Genomic DNA, 14,052 nt, shown 5'->3' with positions numbered 1-14,052 from the left:
ACAAATTTCAATAAACTTTTCTCACACATTCACTCTAACATATCCCAATCCAGACAACCTCAACTTTCTTTACACTTTCACTCCCCGTCACCCTCAACTTTCCACTCCCTCACACCCTCTAATCCAAACAAAGCATACACTTAGCAAGCACGAGAAATGTACTTGTTGATGACTTGTGAATGAGATATACTTTTCATTCTATTCCTGAAACTCATTTGGTAGTGATATGGGCATAATAAGAAATTATTTGAACATTTGGTAGTGATATGCGCATAATAAGAAATTATTTGAACATCAACACGTCTTCTCGAAGATTCTTGTTGTGAAAAGATTGCGCAAATTAGATTCTATAGGACATCGTGATTATTTATTTAAGGTTGTGCAACCTTGTCAGCCTAAAAAATCCGTGACCTGTAAATTCTAAAAGCTTATGAAGGGAATTAATATCTGTTAAAAAACAAAGAACAAAGAACAAAGAACAAAATTTCATGGAGTGTGCGAACAACAAAGAACAAAGATGTAGTGAAAAAAACAAGTCTAAATATCGCCTCATGAGTTCCAGCAATGTTTGATTATTGTTGGGTTGATTTAACTATTTTTTTGTAGTAGGTAACGAAGGGATTGATATGAAGATAAATAAAATTATCTTATAGGGGTGTTTGATAGAGAGAAGAGAAATATGGAAAATAGAAATAAGTAGATAGAACAGAAATAGATGATAAATAAACTGTAGGAATTTTTAATTTCTTTTTCAGTTTGTTTCATTATGATTCATGATCTCTCCTTCCAATCTAAGTTTCCTTGTAAATACTATATTTTAAGACAGGTTAATTAAAAAACTTATTTTTTATTTTGTTAATTTAAAATATTACTATATTATTATAATAGGTTTTCAAGTAAATATATGGTTTATTTTTACGTATCAAAGTAATTTTTTCATATATATATATTATATTATAAAATATACCTTAAAATATAAATATATTAGACTTTTTTCATTTCTTTTTTTATGCCATCTGATGTTCTTTTGTAAAAGTAAAGAAAATAATATATTTTTTTGATCTTAATATAATATTATAAAAAGTATTTTATTTTTTACTATTTGTACATTATTTATAATTAAATTAATTAAAGGTTAATTGAAGAGTAATATATAATTGAAAAAAATGTTAAACTTTGGAATTTACAAATAAAGAGAAATGAAATGTTTAAAAAAAATGGAGAATTTAAAAGAAAATAATTTATTAAAATATTGAATTGATTTGGCCTTACTACATAATAATACCCAGTGCAAGTTTGAATAAATGATGTAACTAAAATATTTGATTGAATAAAACAAAAGGGAGTTTTTTTTTAGTCTGAAGCTAACCTCATATGGCAATTGCTTTCTGGATTTTCATAATTTATTCTCGTAATTCTCCAATGCAAAACTTTAAAAGATTATTTTTAATTCCAATTCCAATGTATTGGAGGAGTAAGAAGCAATTAATGAGGAATGAGGGAGAGGGGGAGTTGTGCAAATATCGGCTATTGTTTCTAGTCAGTGCAAATTACTCGCCGAAACGGCAGCGTTCTGGATACTCTCTTCGACAACATCGTGCTGTAGCTAGCTGCCAGACACCGCAAACAAATTCAATTCTGAAAATTGCGCCGGTGAGATGTCTCCGGCCGCTGAACTTCGGTGGCTCTGCCGCCTTCTCCACGATTATCTACGCCCCTACACAGTGTGTTTCACTCTTCCACCTCCAACTCTACCCTTTCCTTAGTCTTTTTATTTTATTTTTATAAATCTCAACTCATTCCATTAACCAAACACGCTTTCCTCGTGCCTCAGGAACCATGGGCTTCTGTTGCCATTTCCAAAGAGAAGGAGAAGGAGATTCTAATCGCTTCTTCTCAGGTTTTGCATTCATATATTCAAAACACTGTTAAATGTAGTGCACCTGATTTTTTTTTGCATTTTAGGTCGTGACGAAAATTCAGCTTCGGATTCGTGAATTTGAATTTGATTCTCGTGCAGAGGTGAAACGTGCTCCCAACGAAGAGCTATTGTGTGGTTCGAACCAGCATTCGTCCGTCGATCAATGTCTGCCTAGAATCGTCAGCGAGATGGTAAATGTTAGGACCAGCTTTTGATCGACACGCTTTTGTATAACGTCGTTGTTGCTAATATTATTCCTTGTTATTTTCGGTGGCGTAGATGGTTTTGTTGACTGTCAAGAGCGAGTTTGTTCAACATGTGGCTGTCAATGCTCTTGCCTTAACTTCACAGTTTGTGCACACAACGGTATGAACCTAGAAGTTGGTTTTCCTTGATGAATTTAGGTTACGCATTTGAGTCTACCATGTGATTCCCTGTTTTGTTTATCCTTGCGTGTAATAATGTGCAGGGGAACAATTGGGCGGGGTTCATTAATTTTTTGTGCTGTTGGTTGGAAATGCCGATTACTAAGATGATCTCATGTTCGTCTGGGTCTTCTTTTGGAACTGAAAATAGTGAATTTGATTGTTCTGATGTTGAGTTTCTGATGCAATATGGGATTAAGAATTTTGATTGGTCTACTCTGGCTGGTGTTGTTCGAGTCCTGCGTGTTATATGTAAATATTTGGAGGAGGACTATGACGATGGCCTTGTCAAAGTGTACCATGATTCTGTCAATTCTTGTCTCCTAAAGATGCCGTGGGATTTGTTGGACAAGTACTGGAGTTGTGAGTTTGGTAGCAAGAAAACCAGCTCTTCTATCAATCAAGTGCATCTTAATATGTTCAGTGTTATGGAGCCTGTTATGAATTTTCTTGGGACTTTTCTTCAGTTTCTATGCTCCTTGGTTGACCGGAATGATCTAGTGGAAACTGATTGTGATTCTATTGATAAACATCCACTTTTTGTTACAGTAGTGAATTTTGTACCTAGACTTGCAAAATGGTGTCTCAGCAAGCAAGAAGATAATGCTGATACAGGCATCATTAATTACTTGAATCACAAGCTGCTGGTAAGGTTCATCCACTTGTGCAATGAATGAGCTTGATAATTGAATTTTTTGTCACTTGTATGATTGAATGTTGATATTGGTCATTGTTTCCTCTTTAAATTTAATGGAAGAGTAGGTCGTTACGTTATTATAAAAATGCTTTTTGTCATATGGGGTTGAACAAGTAAAATCTTATTGCTGACAGAGCTTGACAATATGTTCCATTTTAATTTCAAATCTAGTTTTTTTTGGCATGATATTATATAGAGTTGATATATAGTGTCAGTATGCTGTTTATGTTATTAGGACAGATTTGTACTAGTTTTATTGTAATTGACCTTGATTAGTGAAATGTACTCAGAGGCTAGGTTAATCTTTTGGATGGCTATTATTCAGAGTATCATTAGTGAAATATATTCTCCTTTTCCATCTGAACTCTAAAAACTCAGTAGTATGCCTAGTCTTCGGCTATATACTGTTGGAATTTTATGTTCATACATGGGTATCGGTGTCTAGGAAGTTGCACTCAATTAATATTGTCCTAGGAAATAGTCTCCCACTGAGTCTATATGGACTATATGGAGATCGTGTCTACTGAATTATCCTGAAAATAAAACACTCTTATTATCTAACTTTTCTCAAAAAATTGTTCTAACTTATTCTAAACCTCTTCCTCTAATTACAACATATAACATTGGCATAATGAATAGTTGAGTCATCCCCACATTCCAGTGTATAGAAGATATGTTGCATCAATTGAAGCTTCAGTGTGCAACTAGAAGAAAGGTTGTAAAAGCTCGGGCCATTTGGTCTGAGAAAATGCTTTTTGGATTAATTTTTGTTTTTATTTTGAATTACAAAACATCTTGTTTTTATTTTCATTTTGTTTCTTGTTTTCAAATTTTATCTTGGAAACAATGAAAAGAAAAATTGACAAAAGAAAACTTCAAAATTTTCACACTTTTCCTGTATAAATTTTTGAAAATAAGAAAAAAAAGTGATGTTTTTGTAATTAAAGGTGAAAACAGAAATTGATTTTTTTTTGGAGCCAAATAGTCTTTTAAGTTGTCATTCATGTTTGGCAAAAATAATGTCTGGCAAAATAGATTGACCTGCACTGCTGTTGATCTTTCAGAAAACAGTTGCATACCGAAGCCTTGTTTGAAAGTTGGTTGAAAAATAACTCTTAGAATTTGGGTTAAGGGTCTAATTCAACCTTATATTAATTTGTAAGGTGAGGATTGTTCATACTTTATTAATTCTATTCAAGCCCCTTAATAGGGGTTGTTTTGCTGTCAAATTAATATGATTCTAGCGTAGACTTGTCTAACACTAGAGAAATGATAATATAGTTGTGGTCAGATGAGCCCAAGTCGTCTCCCAATGAATCCAATAGTAATTTCAGTGAATAGAATTCAAAACCTATCTGCAAACAATGAAAATTAGCAATAATGGTAAAGAAATAGGGGTTGTGATCGCTTAGCAAGAAAATATAAATGATAATTTGAATCAGTAAAGAATGCAGATTGACTCCCAAGTTCTTCCACCAATGAATTCTTCACAGGCTCTCTAAAGATTATTCTTTTCTCAATCCTCAGCAGAGCTAAACTAGATTGAACATGTGCCAAACCTAATTCAACTGAAGCTCACCAGTAAAGCATGCGTCTACCGGTTTAATCAATACCCACTTTGTTCCATGCGTATACTCCATGGGAATGCTTATCTCCTCTCTCTTGAATCATGCGCCCAAGAAATTAATTAGAACAATACGAACTAACTAAGAAACCAAAGTTTAAGATAAGGAAGACTCTCAATCATGCGTTCAAGTACAACCTCTCACAAAAACTAGTTTTTCAGGAGATTAGACAATAAAAACAACTGCTATAGAGAATTAAAAATAGAAACTTTTATTGATCAAAACCTGAGAACTCAATGGGGAATCACAAAGGAATCAACCAAAAGGTTTAGCTTTCCATGCGGAGGCAAAAGAATTACAAATAAGAAAAGAAACTAAGAAAACCTATGAAGCTCCTTCTTTCTCCTTGATGCTTGTGTCCTTTTATAGGCTTTTCTGCTCCAAGGATCTTGAGAAAATATTGCAGTTTAGATTTTGTAAATAGTTCCCACTTTCCATAATTCTTTTTATTTTGCAGAAGATTTGCTTTCAATTCTGTTTCTGGAATCTTGTAGCTTTTATTTTCTCTTTCTTCTCCTCAGAATTTGTTTTCTGTTTTGATTCAAAGAAGCAACCTGGACTTTTGCATATTTGGCCCATTCACAAGGGTAGATGCTTCAGATCATTTACCCTAAAAACACAAAATTAACAATAATAATATATAAGGCCCAAATAAACCCAATTATAAGAATATTAATTAAAACAATGGATTTATTTATTATTATAGTCCAATAATCTATGATTAAGGCTATTGAGTGTGAATAAATATATGCTCATCACCCCTCTAGTTGATATGGTACTGAATTCGATGCTTGAGGCTACAATTAAATCAATGCCTAAAGAGGGCGCAACTAAGCCTGACTAGGGGAGATACAATCAAGACTGTCCTAAAGCATGCCCTAGCTTGATCTTATAAAACCAACTTGTAAGATAGGATTACCCAAGGTTTATGAGCTCTATTTCAGCCATATTCTTAGTTGATTTAAAACTAAACACCACAGTTGAGACTGCAGTTAAGACAGTCTCCATAAATGCCGCAACTAACAAAGGTTACTGGTGCTCACAATTTAAGACTGCTTTCCAACAATAACCACTTCCCCATTTTGGGTTGGTTGGTGGGTTCACCACCTAACAATTTAAAAATTAAAAGTTATTAATTAAATGAAAAAGGGACAAAATATTTAAAATAGAAAAAAATGAAAATGAGAGAAAAGCTTTTCTTTTAAATATGACAAATCAAATTGGCTATAATAAAATAACAATCAAAGTTATACATCTTTTTAAATTTTTATTTATAAAACTCCAGAAAAAAAAACACCTGAGGTTCAGTTGTCCTGGCCTACTTTGGATGGCGGGTTGGGTGGGGCAGGTTAAGTGGGTCGTAAAACTCGACCCATCTTGCTAAAATTGATGGGTCATGCTGTTGACCTGTTGGGTTGGAATTGTTCTGCTAATCCTATTACTTGTTTGAGTAACTGGTCTGGTATTGGTAATTTATCCTATATCATATCCCTTTCAATATTTCTGTCAATTATGGAGACTATACTGCTAAAGTATTCCTTTTGTCATTTCATTAGCAGGGAGAAATATCTTTATTATCATAAGTTGCTATTCATTATTGCTTTGCTTTTTCAAGACTTCTATAATTGGACAAGTTTAAAGTGAAAAATAAGTGAAATAACTTTAAAATTTAGAATTTTGTTAAAAGACATTTTCTAGGTTGCTATGTTCAGAGTGGAAGGCTCTCTTAAAACTATTTATTTACCATTTTTTATGCAGATCCTTATGATCAGACTTGGTTCACTCACAGGTCTAGACCATCGAATCCGTTTTTCTTGGATTGAACTCCTTCATAACTACTTTGAAGAGTTTTTGCAGCTACCCTTAACTCAATTTCACTCTGATCAAATTAATTGTCTGGAAGGCTCTCCATTTTTATTGAGTTTGTCTGATGGAAAAGCATCTCTGACACATTCTGACCACCTACAAAGACAAGCTGTTTACCTCTTACTGGCTTGTTCTTTCAGTTTGATCAGTCAAAGAGGAGAAAATGCAAACCACTGTAATTGTTCAACTTTGTGCTCCTGTTTTCCCACTAACCCATATTCAGAACATGATTGCTTCTGCATGAGAAAGGGATTTCTAGAACTTTACAAGTGGATTCAAGGACATCTTCCTACTGCAATCTCCATTAACCATGAGAACTACTTGGAGATATGTATGAACTTCATGTCATCTTTTGTCAAGCTATATCTTCGTGAGGTTTGTCTATCCATACTGCTTGCTTGTGTTTATTATTTTATGAGTATGATGCTTGTTTGATATGGCCATTGTTTTCAAAACATTTTTAACTTCTGTAATTATAGGATTTTGTGACTACTATCGGGTATTTGATTTAGTTAACCAGGCAAGTTTGGGTAGCTCATCATGTATTATAAACTGTTAAGCTCAGATAATTTGAAAAAGAGGCTGTGTTCATATCAAATCACTTCAAATCTTAATGGGACGTTTTGAGCCTGTCTCTATCCATACTTCTTAGGTTGGAAGTATATTTGTGAAACTGAGTTACGATGAGAGTCTGAAGTCTTTGTTGTTTTCCTTTATAGTTTTGAAACTTCTAATGACAATATCTTGAAGTTTCTTTGGTTTTATTTATCACTTGAATGGCAGGATGATCTATTGTTTGAAGTGCTTTTGCTATTGTTTAGCATATCATCCTGTCTCCAGCAACAGTAAGAAATTGCATTCATTGTTTTGCTATTTTATCAGCCAGTTAATGGAAGGATCCCCTTTAATGAGATTTGGATGATGTAGGTCTGAAAGAAAGGATGCTGTTTATCAGGATGTAATGAAAGATTTTCCTTTGGCGCTGTCAGACATTTTTAAGCCTGTGTACCTTTTCCATCTGTTCCTTTGCGAGGCTAGTATTATGCACTACCTTAGCTCATGAAGATTGACACCCCATTGCTATCCACTTTATCAATTAGTTTATTTTGTAAAACTGAAAAAGGCTTATTATCTGGTTCTTATTGATCTGCAGATACATTATGATCACCAAGTGCTTCTAGATTATCTCATTTCAAAAGATACTGGAATAAGCTGTGCTAAATATCTTTTAAGGTAGTTCATTGTAACTTTGTTTCCTCTTTCCGTGATTACAAGTAAACTTGAAAGGATTTAATCAGATCTGGTTGTATTGACTAGTTTTCTGTGAGGGCGATACCTTTTGAGCATATTCTACTTTATTTGTGGATATCCCAAGGTTATAGTTTGGTCTCATGTTTTTCCATGATTCATGTAAAAGAAAACTTTGGTCAGCTCCACATTTTACCACATTTTTCCATATGTTCAGGGTTCAGAATCATCTGTTTACATTGTTAGTTGTTTTACTTATCCCGAGTTATTGTTACTTAAAAGTTGGCTTTTACTTTTTCTCTTTTGCACGTTGTAGATGCTTGCATTTGATATGCAACTCATGGAAGTTATTTGTGGAATTTCCATTATTTGGAGAAATTTTGGATCAATCATCTTGCAAGAGAAGAAAAATTGTAGGGGATGGTGTGCAGTTGCTAGCAGCAGATGGAATGCCTACGTCAGTTGACAACAGCGGAAGTACCATGTTGCATATCAAGAATTATAAAGAAGACAGTGGAAGTGGCTTCAAGTGCTACAATATCAAACCATTCAAGAAAGCTGCAGAATGTTTACTATCTTTGAACAATTCTGTTTATAATCTTCATCAAAAGAAGTTGTTTCCTTATAATCCCGAAGTGCTTTTGAAACGGTATGTTTCTTGACAATGTATTTATTGTTCAACAAAAGGGTCAAGCTTTTAGAACTATGATTCTGTGTACCCGAAGAAAAACTAAGTGATGAACTTATTTCTTGTAGTCTAAGAAGATTTCAAGAGTTCTGCTGTCAGGAAAAGGGATTCCACGGACTAAACACTGAGTAATTACCAAAACTGCATCTCTGACCCGCTTGGCTATCTTGTGTTTATTAATGGCTACAGAACTACATTTTTGGGTGAGTAGGATGCTCATGGAATAAAGGCAGGCCTTATCTGCTTGAGTAATTTTAATGTTATATGAAAAATTTGTCTGTTATGTCATGATTAAATTTTTAGTTTACTTGTTGAATAGACTTCTTGCTGTAAACAGGTATTGCTGGCACATATGGGGCAGAGAAAGTGGAGAGTTTTTGTGCTGGTTCAGAATTGTGTGGGTGTCATATGGCCACTGCACTGGCATAGATGGGACTTAGTGCCTCAGCTTTCGACATTTTTGCTGCTTGTGTCATCTGGTAACAGACCGGATTTACTCCAAATCTATCAATTATTCTATGGGTCTGGGGTTACATGTCATCTCCGTAGAGTCTGGTGACCAATGTCATCTTGAATTTATGAAGGTACTGTCCATTCTCTCAACTTTTAGCCAGCAGCATGATCTTCCTTTGCGAGACCTTTTGTACTATATTCTCAGTAATCCAAGCAATTCTTGTGTTGTAGGATGTCTTTCTTGCAGATGCCTTTCTCTCGGTACTTGGAGCTTGCATTTCTTCTTCAAACAAGACCAAAACTGGAAAACATAGTTTCTTTGCTTAAGGTAGTGCACCTTCACTTCAAGGTTGGCGCGAAAATGGTTTCAAGTGCCTTATGTTATAATTTCTTGAAGCATATTAAAGGGCGGGATAAAAAAGGTCAGGAATATGGAATTACGCGAAACGAAGCACGAAAAACTGTGTTCAGATTGAGAAAGTCTCTTGGCCAAATTTGTTTTTTCCAGTTTTGAGAAAGTTTGGATTGAGGAGATCTCCTCCCAAGTCCGTCCTTAGACCGTGATATCGTGGCTGTTTCACCTATTTTTTCTTAGAGAAGACAACAAAGGTTGGTTACGCCGGTCTGTTTAGGTCCATTCTGATTGCAATCCGACGGGCCAATCAAAAGGTGGGACGGATTAGTCTACATAATTTGTAAAAGAAAAAATCTACTAAATTATAATGTTCTTGAAATGAAAGGATACTAATGATGTTTTTAAAATCAAGAAGTTAAGATAATAATTAATTACTATAGCTTTTTAGTTGTTTAGATAATATTCTTTTATTTATTTTTTCATGAAAGATTTAATTTTGACATTTATTTAATTAGATGTTAATTTTATTTTATGTAGGTTATTTAAATTTTATTGTTAATTATAAATTTGTGAGATGTAATAAAGAAGTGAAACATTAAATAAAATTATTGTTGCAATATCTACCTAAATTTTTAAGATTTTTCTTTGTAGGCTAGCTCGTAGGTTACTGGCTAATCAATTAAACTAACTCGAACCCTCATGAGGTACTGAAATGTCCAAAATACCACCGGTTCAGACCTCATTGCCCCCAGCGAGATTAGTTTTTATGGATCTCTTTTCGCTGTGCAGGTTGGTGATCCATTCGTGATCCAGGAAAGTTTTTGATTGCATAATGTGAAATCTATTTTGAAGTTGTGTACATTTTAAATTCATTCAGAATGCTGGAATGTATGTGTTTCTTCTAGACTAGAGGAATTAAACTTTCTGTCATCTCCCTTTTCCATCTGATCTTCATTTGGGTCGTTTGGTTTTCGGGTGTGGCTAAAGATGTTGGTAGCTGATAGCTTTGATCTATGGCGAAAGGACGCTTTTTTCTCTGCGGAAGAAGTGGTTCAGGAATCGGCTGACTGTCAGGCTAAGCTACCGACATCATGGTGATGACAATACATGCAGCAGTAGGCATAGGTAGTTTATTTCTGCCGTTGAAAGCCAAATTATACAAGTTGAAGAAGCACAAAGGGTGGGTAAATCTGGATGAAGAAGAGATAATCTGGTCTGGTTGCGTTTCTATTCGGAACTTGTCTAACCACAAAAAGCACTAATGATGAATCCATGGCGGCTACCTTTGGAATACATATTCTTTATATTTTGGAATGTAAATTCCAACAAATTAAAAATTTAATTTTTATAGGGTGCAATATAAATATATATAGAGATGTATTTAGGATAATGAAATTGGAGTTATTGTCTTTTAGGATAAATACTGTTTTTATATAACTGTTTTTTTTTTCCTTATTTTGCTTAAAATTTGTGTTAATTTAGTGATATTTTAACAATTTATTTATTTATGTGTAATATTTATGTTTTTTATTATTTATATTAATTTTAGTATGTGCATTTTTTTTTATCTGATGTTTATTTCTTATATGAAATTTTAGTATGGTCCAAAGTTTTTTAAAATATTCAATTTTGTCTCAACATATGTAATTCAATATGTATTAAGAATAGACATTGAGGTGAATTTTTTTTATTTTTTTATTTATTTTCTTATTTTAAATTACATATATATATATATATTTAATTATAAAAATTATATTTTTATACACAATAGTGAAAGAAAACGTATCAAATAAATTAACAAAACTTAGAGTGAGATGGAAGAATTTTTGTAGGTTAAATGACTTCAAACAACACTAAATTATTGTATTTCCTACTTAAATAATAATCTAAAATTTATAAAATTTATAAAATTTATAAAATTTTCAAAATCCTAAATAAATATAACCTAAATTATTTAATGTTCTACTGAAATAAAAATCCGAAATATATCAAATTCCTATATTATTCAAAATTGTTAAATAAAAAAAACCCTAAATGTTTAATGTCACGTGTAAATAAAAATACAAAATAAATAAAATTTTGAAATTATTCAAAATATTAAACAAATACAAATCTAAAATATTTAGTGTTCTACCTAAATTAAATATGAAATAAATAAATCAACAAAACATAAGCGAGATAGAAGAATTTTGGTATAATAAATGACTTCAAAGAAGGCGAGAAAATTGTTGATAGTTTTTCTTTTCTTATTACTTACTTTTTCTTAAAATTTGTGTCAGTTTGTTGATAGTTGTACAATTTATTTTGTTTACGTGTATTATTTATGTTTATGCATTGTTTATATTAAGTTTAGTATGTGTAGTTTTATTTATTTATTTGTGTGCTGATGTTTATTTCTTATATATTGATATTTGCTTTTTAATTAGTTAATTTATTTTCTTATTTACATTTACATTCATATATATATATATATATTTAATTATGTAAATTATATTTTTATACAAAATAGTGAAAAATGTGCCAAATAAATCCACAAAACTTGGAGCAGGATGAAAGAATTTATGTATGTTAGATAATTTTAAAGAAGATGGTAAGATTGTTTTTGAAGCAGAAGTTAACCGTAATAAAATTTCAGTTATTCATCTTTTAAGATGAATCCTGCTTTTTACATAACTGTTTATTGTTATTTATTTTCCTCAAACTTTGTGTCAGTTTGTTGATACTTGAACAATTTATTTATTTACGTGTATCATTTATGTTTATGCATTGTTTATATTAATTTTAGTATGTTTAGTTTTTTTTATTGATCAAGATATGTTAATGTTTATTTCTTATATATTAATATTTACTTTGTAATTTTTTTATTTAATTTCTTATTTACATTTAGACTTATATATATATATATAATTATGTAATTATGTAAATTATATTTTCATACAAAATAGTGAAAAAAATACGGCAAATAAATCAACAAAACTTGGAGTGGGATGAAAGAATTTGTGTATGTTAAATGACTTCAAAGAAGACGATAAAATTATTTTTGAAACAGAGGTTAACTGATGTGAATCAAAAAGATGTTATCAATAGAAGAAATGGACAAGGACCAAAGCATTTAAAGTTCTTCTTATTAGTCTTTGCAAAAGATAAGGCCCAACCCCACAGCCCAAGCCCAAGAAGACCAAGTCCAAACCATGAGGGGCAAGGCCAAGCATTAAATAAAAGAGCATCATTTGAATTACTCTTGTATAGTTGTAGGAGGTGTGAATATTAAATAAAGGGGTGTGAATATGTAAAACAAAGTCACATTGTCCATGTGACTTAGGAGAGTAGGTGTAGGTGTAGTTTTTAGGAAGTGTCATAGTAGAAAAAGGTCACATTGTCATAGTAGTTTTGGTAATGAAATTCTATTTATTTGCCTTTTATGATGATTTTTTTTACATAACTTTTTATTGTTACTCACTTTTCTCAAATATATATGTCAGTTTATTAATATTTGAACAATTTATTTATGGCAGTTTCTCCCTGCACCATATTATTTTAAACATGTACCCAACATAAATTTTAAAATCAATATTGTCCTTAACTTTTTTTGAAATGCTACAAAGAAGTATTATCTTACCGTGGTGTGCGTTTTGAAACCTTTATATTTTTTGAAATGCTATAGAGGAGTGTTGTGTTAATGTGGTATGGGTTTTGAATGGAAGTGGTGATGGTGTAGTGAGTTGCAACAGTGACAATGGTGTAGTGATTTTTTTTTTTGTAACAGTGGCAATGGTGCTCACTTCTCCTTCTCTCTAAGCAACCATCTTCCTCTTTGCTGCTACCTTGCAACAAGCTTAGTGATGGGTTGGGTGCAAATACAATGTTGTTGGGGTGTAGGGTTGTATGGTTCATACAATGTTCATTGCTAATGGGTTGGGTGCAAATACAGTGTTATTGAGGTGTATGGTTTTATGGTTCATACAGTGTTCATTGCTAATGGGTTGGGTGCAAATACAATATTGTTGGGTGTAAGATTTTATATCATTAAGGACAAATAAGTCTTTTAAAATAATATTATTGGGTGCAGTCTTAATTGATAGGGTGCAGGAAGAATCTGCCTTTATTTATTTACGTCTATCGTTTATCTTTATGCATTGTTTAGATTAATTTTAGATTAATTTTAGTATGTTTAGTTTTTTAATTACTCATGCTGATGTTTATTTCTTATACATTAATAGTTACTTTATTTATTTAGAATAATTTATTTATTTATTAATATATTAATAATAGTTTATAAATAATTAATACATTGCATTTCTTTGCACTGGTTAAAAAATCTAGTTTCAAACAAATGTAAATTCATTTTAATTAAAATTAATTAAAAAAGGTTGTATAAGTTTGACTTCCAGCATTGACAAATATTTTTTGGAAGTTAATTATACAACTTTATTTATATATATATATATATAACTTTATTTATATATATATAGGACATTGTAATAAGAGTTCAGAGTTTACCAGTGAGATAAATTTTGTGTGTTTGTTCAATTTTTTTTATGAATTTTTTATTGTGGATGTAGACTTGATTTAAGTCGAACCATATATATTTATCTGTGTGATTCTTGCTTTATCTTTTCATATTTATCTTTGTTATCGGATAGAGTTTGTAAGTTTTAGACGGTCAAATGAATTGTGAGTTTTTTCCTTACAAGAAAAAAAGTAGTTCAGAAATATCCCTTTATTTATTTATTTGGTGGAGCAGTGAGATCTTATAGTTCTTAGACACGTCAAA

At 31.8% G+C, this 14,052-nt stretch overlaps 1 protein-coding gene across 6 annotated transcripts; it reads left to right on the top strand.

Annotated features, from left to right (window-relative positions):
• The first annotated feature begins 1,474 nt into the window (after window positions 1-1,474).
• On the top strand, window positions 1,475-10,733 carry LOC137808344 (uncharacterized). 6 transcript variants are annotated; one of them, XM_068609413.1, is made up of 14 exons: window positions 1,475-1,724; window positions 1,835-1,900; window positions 2,021-2,112; window positions 2,201-2,287; window positions 2,391-2,993; window positions 6,427-6,909; window positions 7,318-7,379; window positions 7,462-7,567; window positions 7,688-7,767; window positions 8,099-8,431; window positions 8,539-8,673; window positions 8,808-9,054; window positions 9,155-9,592; window positions 9,930-10,733. In XM_068609413.1, exons 2-11 carry the CDS (start codon window positions 1,840-1,842, stop codon window positions 8,600-8,602), a joined length of 1,971 nt encoding a protein of 656 aa, XP_068465514.1. In that variant the 5' UTR covers window positions 1,475-1,724; window positions 1,835-1,839; the 3' UTR covers window positions 8,603-8,673; window positions 8,808-9,054; window positions 9,155-9,592; window positions 9,930-10,733. The 6 variants fall into 6 exon arrangements, with proteins under 6 accessions (XP_068465514.1, XP_068465510.1, XP_068465512.1 ...); XM_068609409.1 differs by having other exon boundaries at window positions 1,966-2,112; XM_068609411.1 differs by having other exon boundaries at window positions 1,966-2,112; window positions 8,808-9,251; window positions 9,321-9,592.
• Window positions 10,734-14,052: the final 3,319 nt, after the last annotated feature.

The sequence above is a fragment of the Phaseolus vulgaris genome, chromosome 3, assembly GCF_000499845.2.
Source record: "Phaseolus vulgaris cultivar G19833 chromosome 3, P. vulgaris v2.0, whole genome shotgun sequence".
Taxonomy (NCBI): domain Eukaryota; kingdom Viridiplantae; phylum Streptophyta; class Magnoliopsida; order Fabales; family Fabaceae; genus Phaseolus; species Phaseolus vulgaris.
Note: the sequence above shows the minus strand (reverse complement) of the source record. Positions and strands in the feature narration are given on the sequence as shown.

Bases quoted from the DNA above. Each gene is read 5' to 3' on its own strand.
- LOC137808344 (XM_068609409.1), top strand. From the start codon at position 1,659: ATGTCTCCGGCCGCTGAACTTCGGTGGCTCTGCCGCCTTCTCCACGAT. The intron at 7,380-7,461 runs GTAAGAAATTGC...TGGATGATGTAG, and splicing joins TCATCCTGTCTCCAGCAACA to GTCTGAAAGAAAGGATGCTG. The intron at 7,568-7,687 runs GCTAGTATTATG...ATTGATCTGCAG, and splicing joins TCCATCTGTTCCTTTGCGAG to ATACATTATGATCACCAAGT.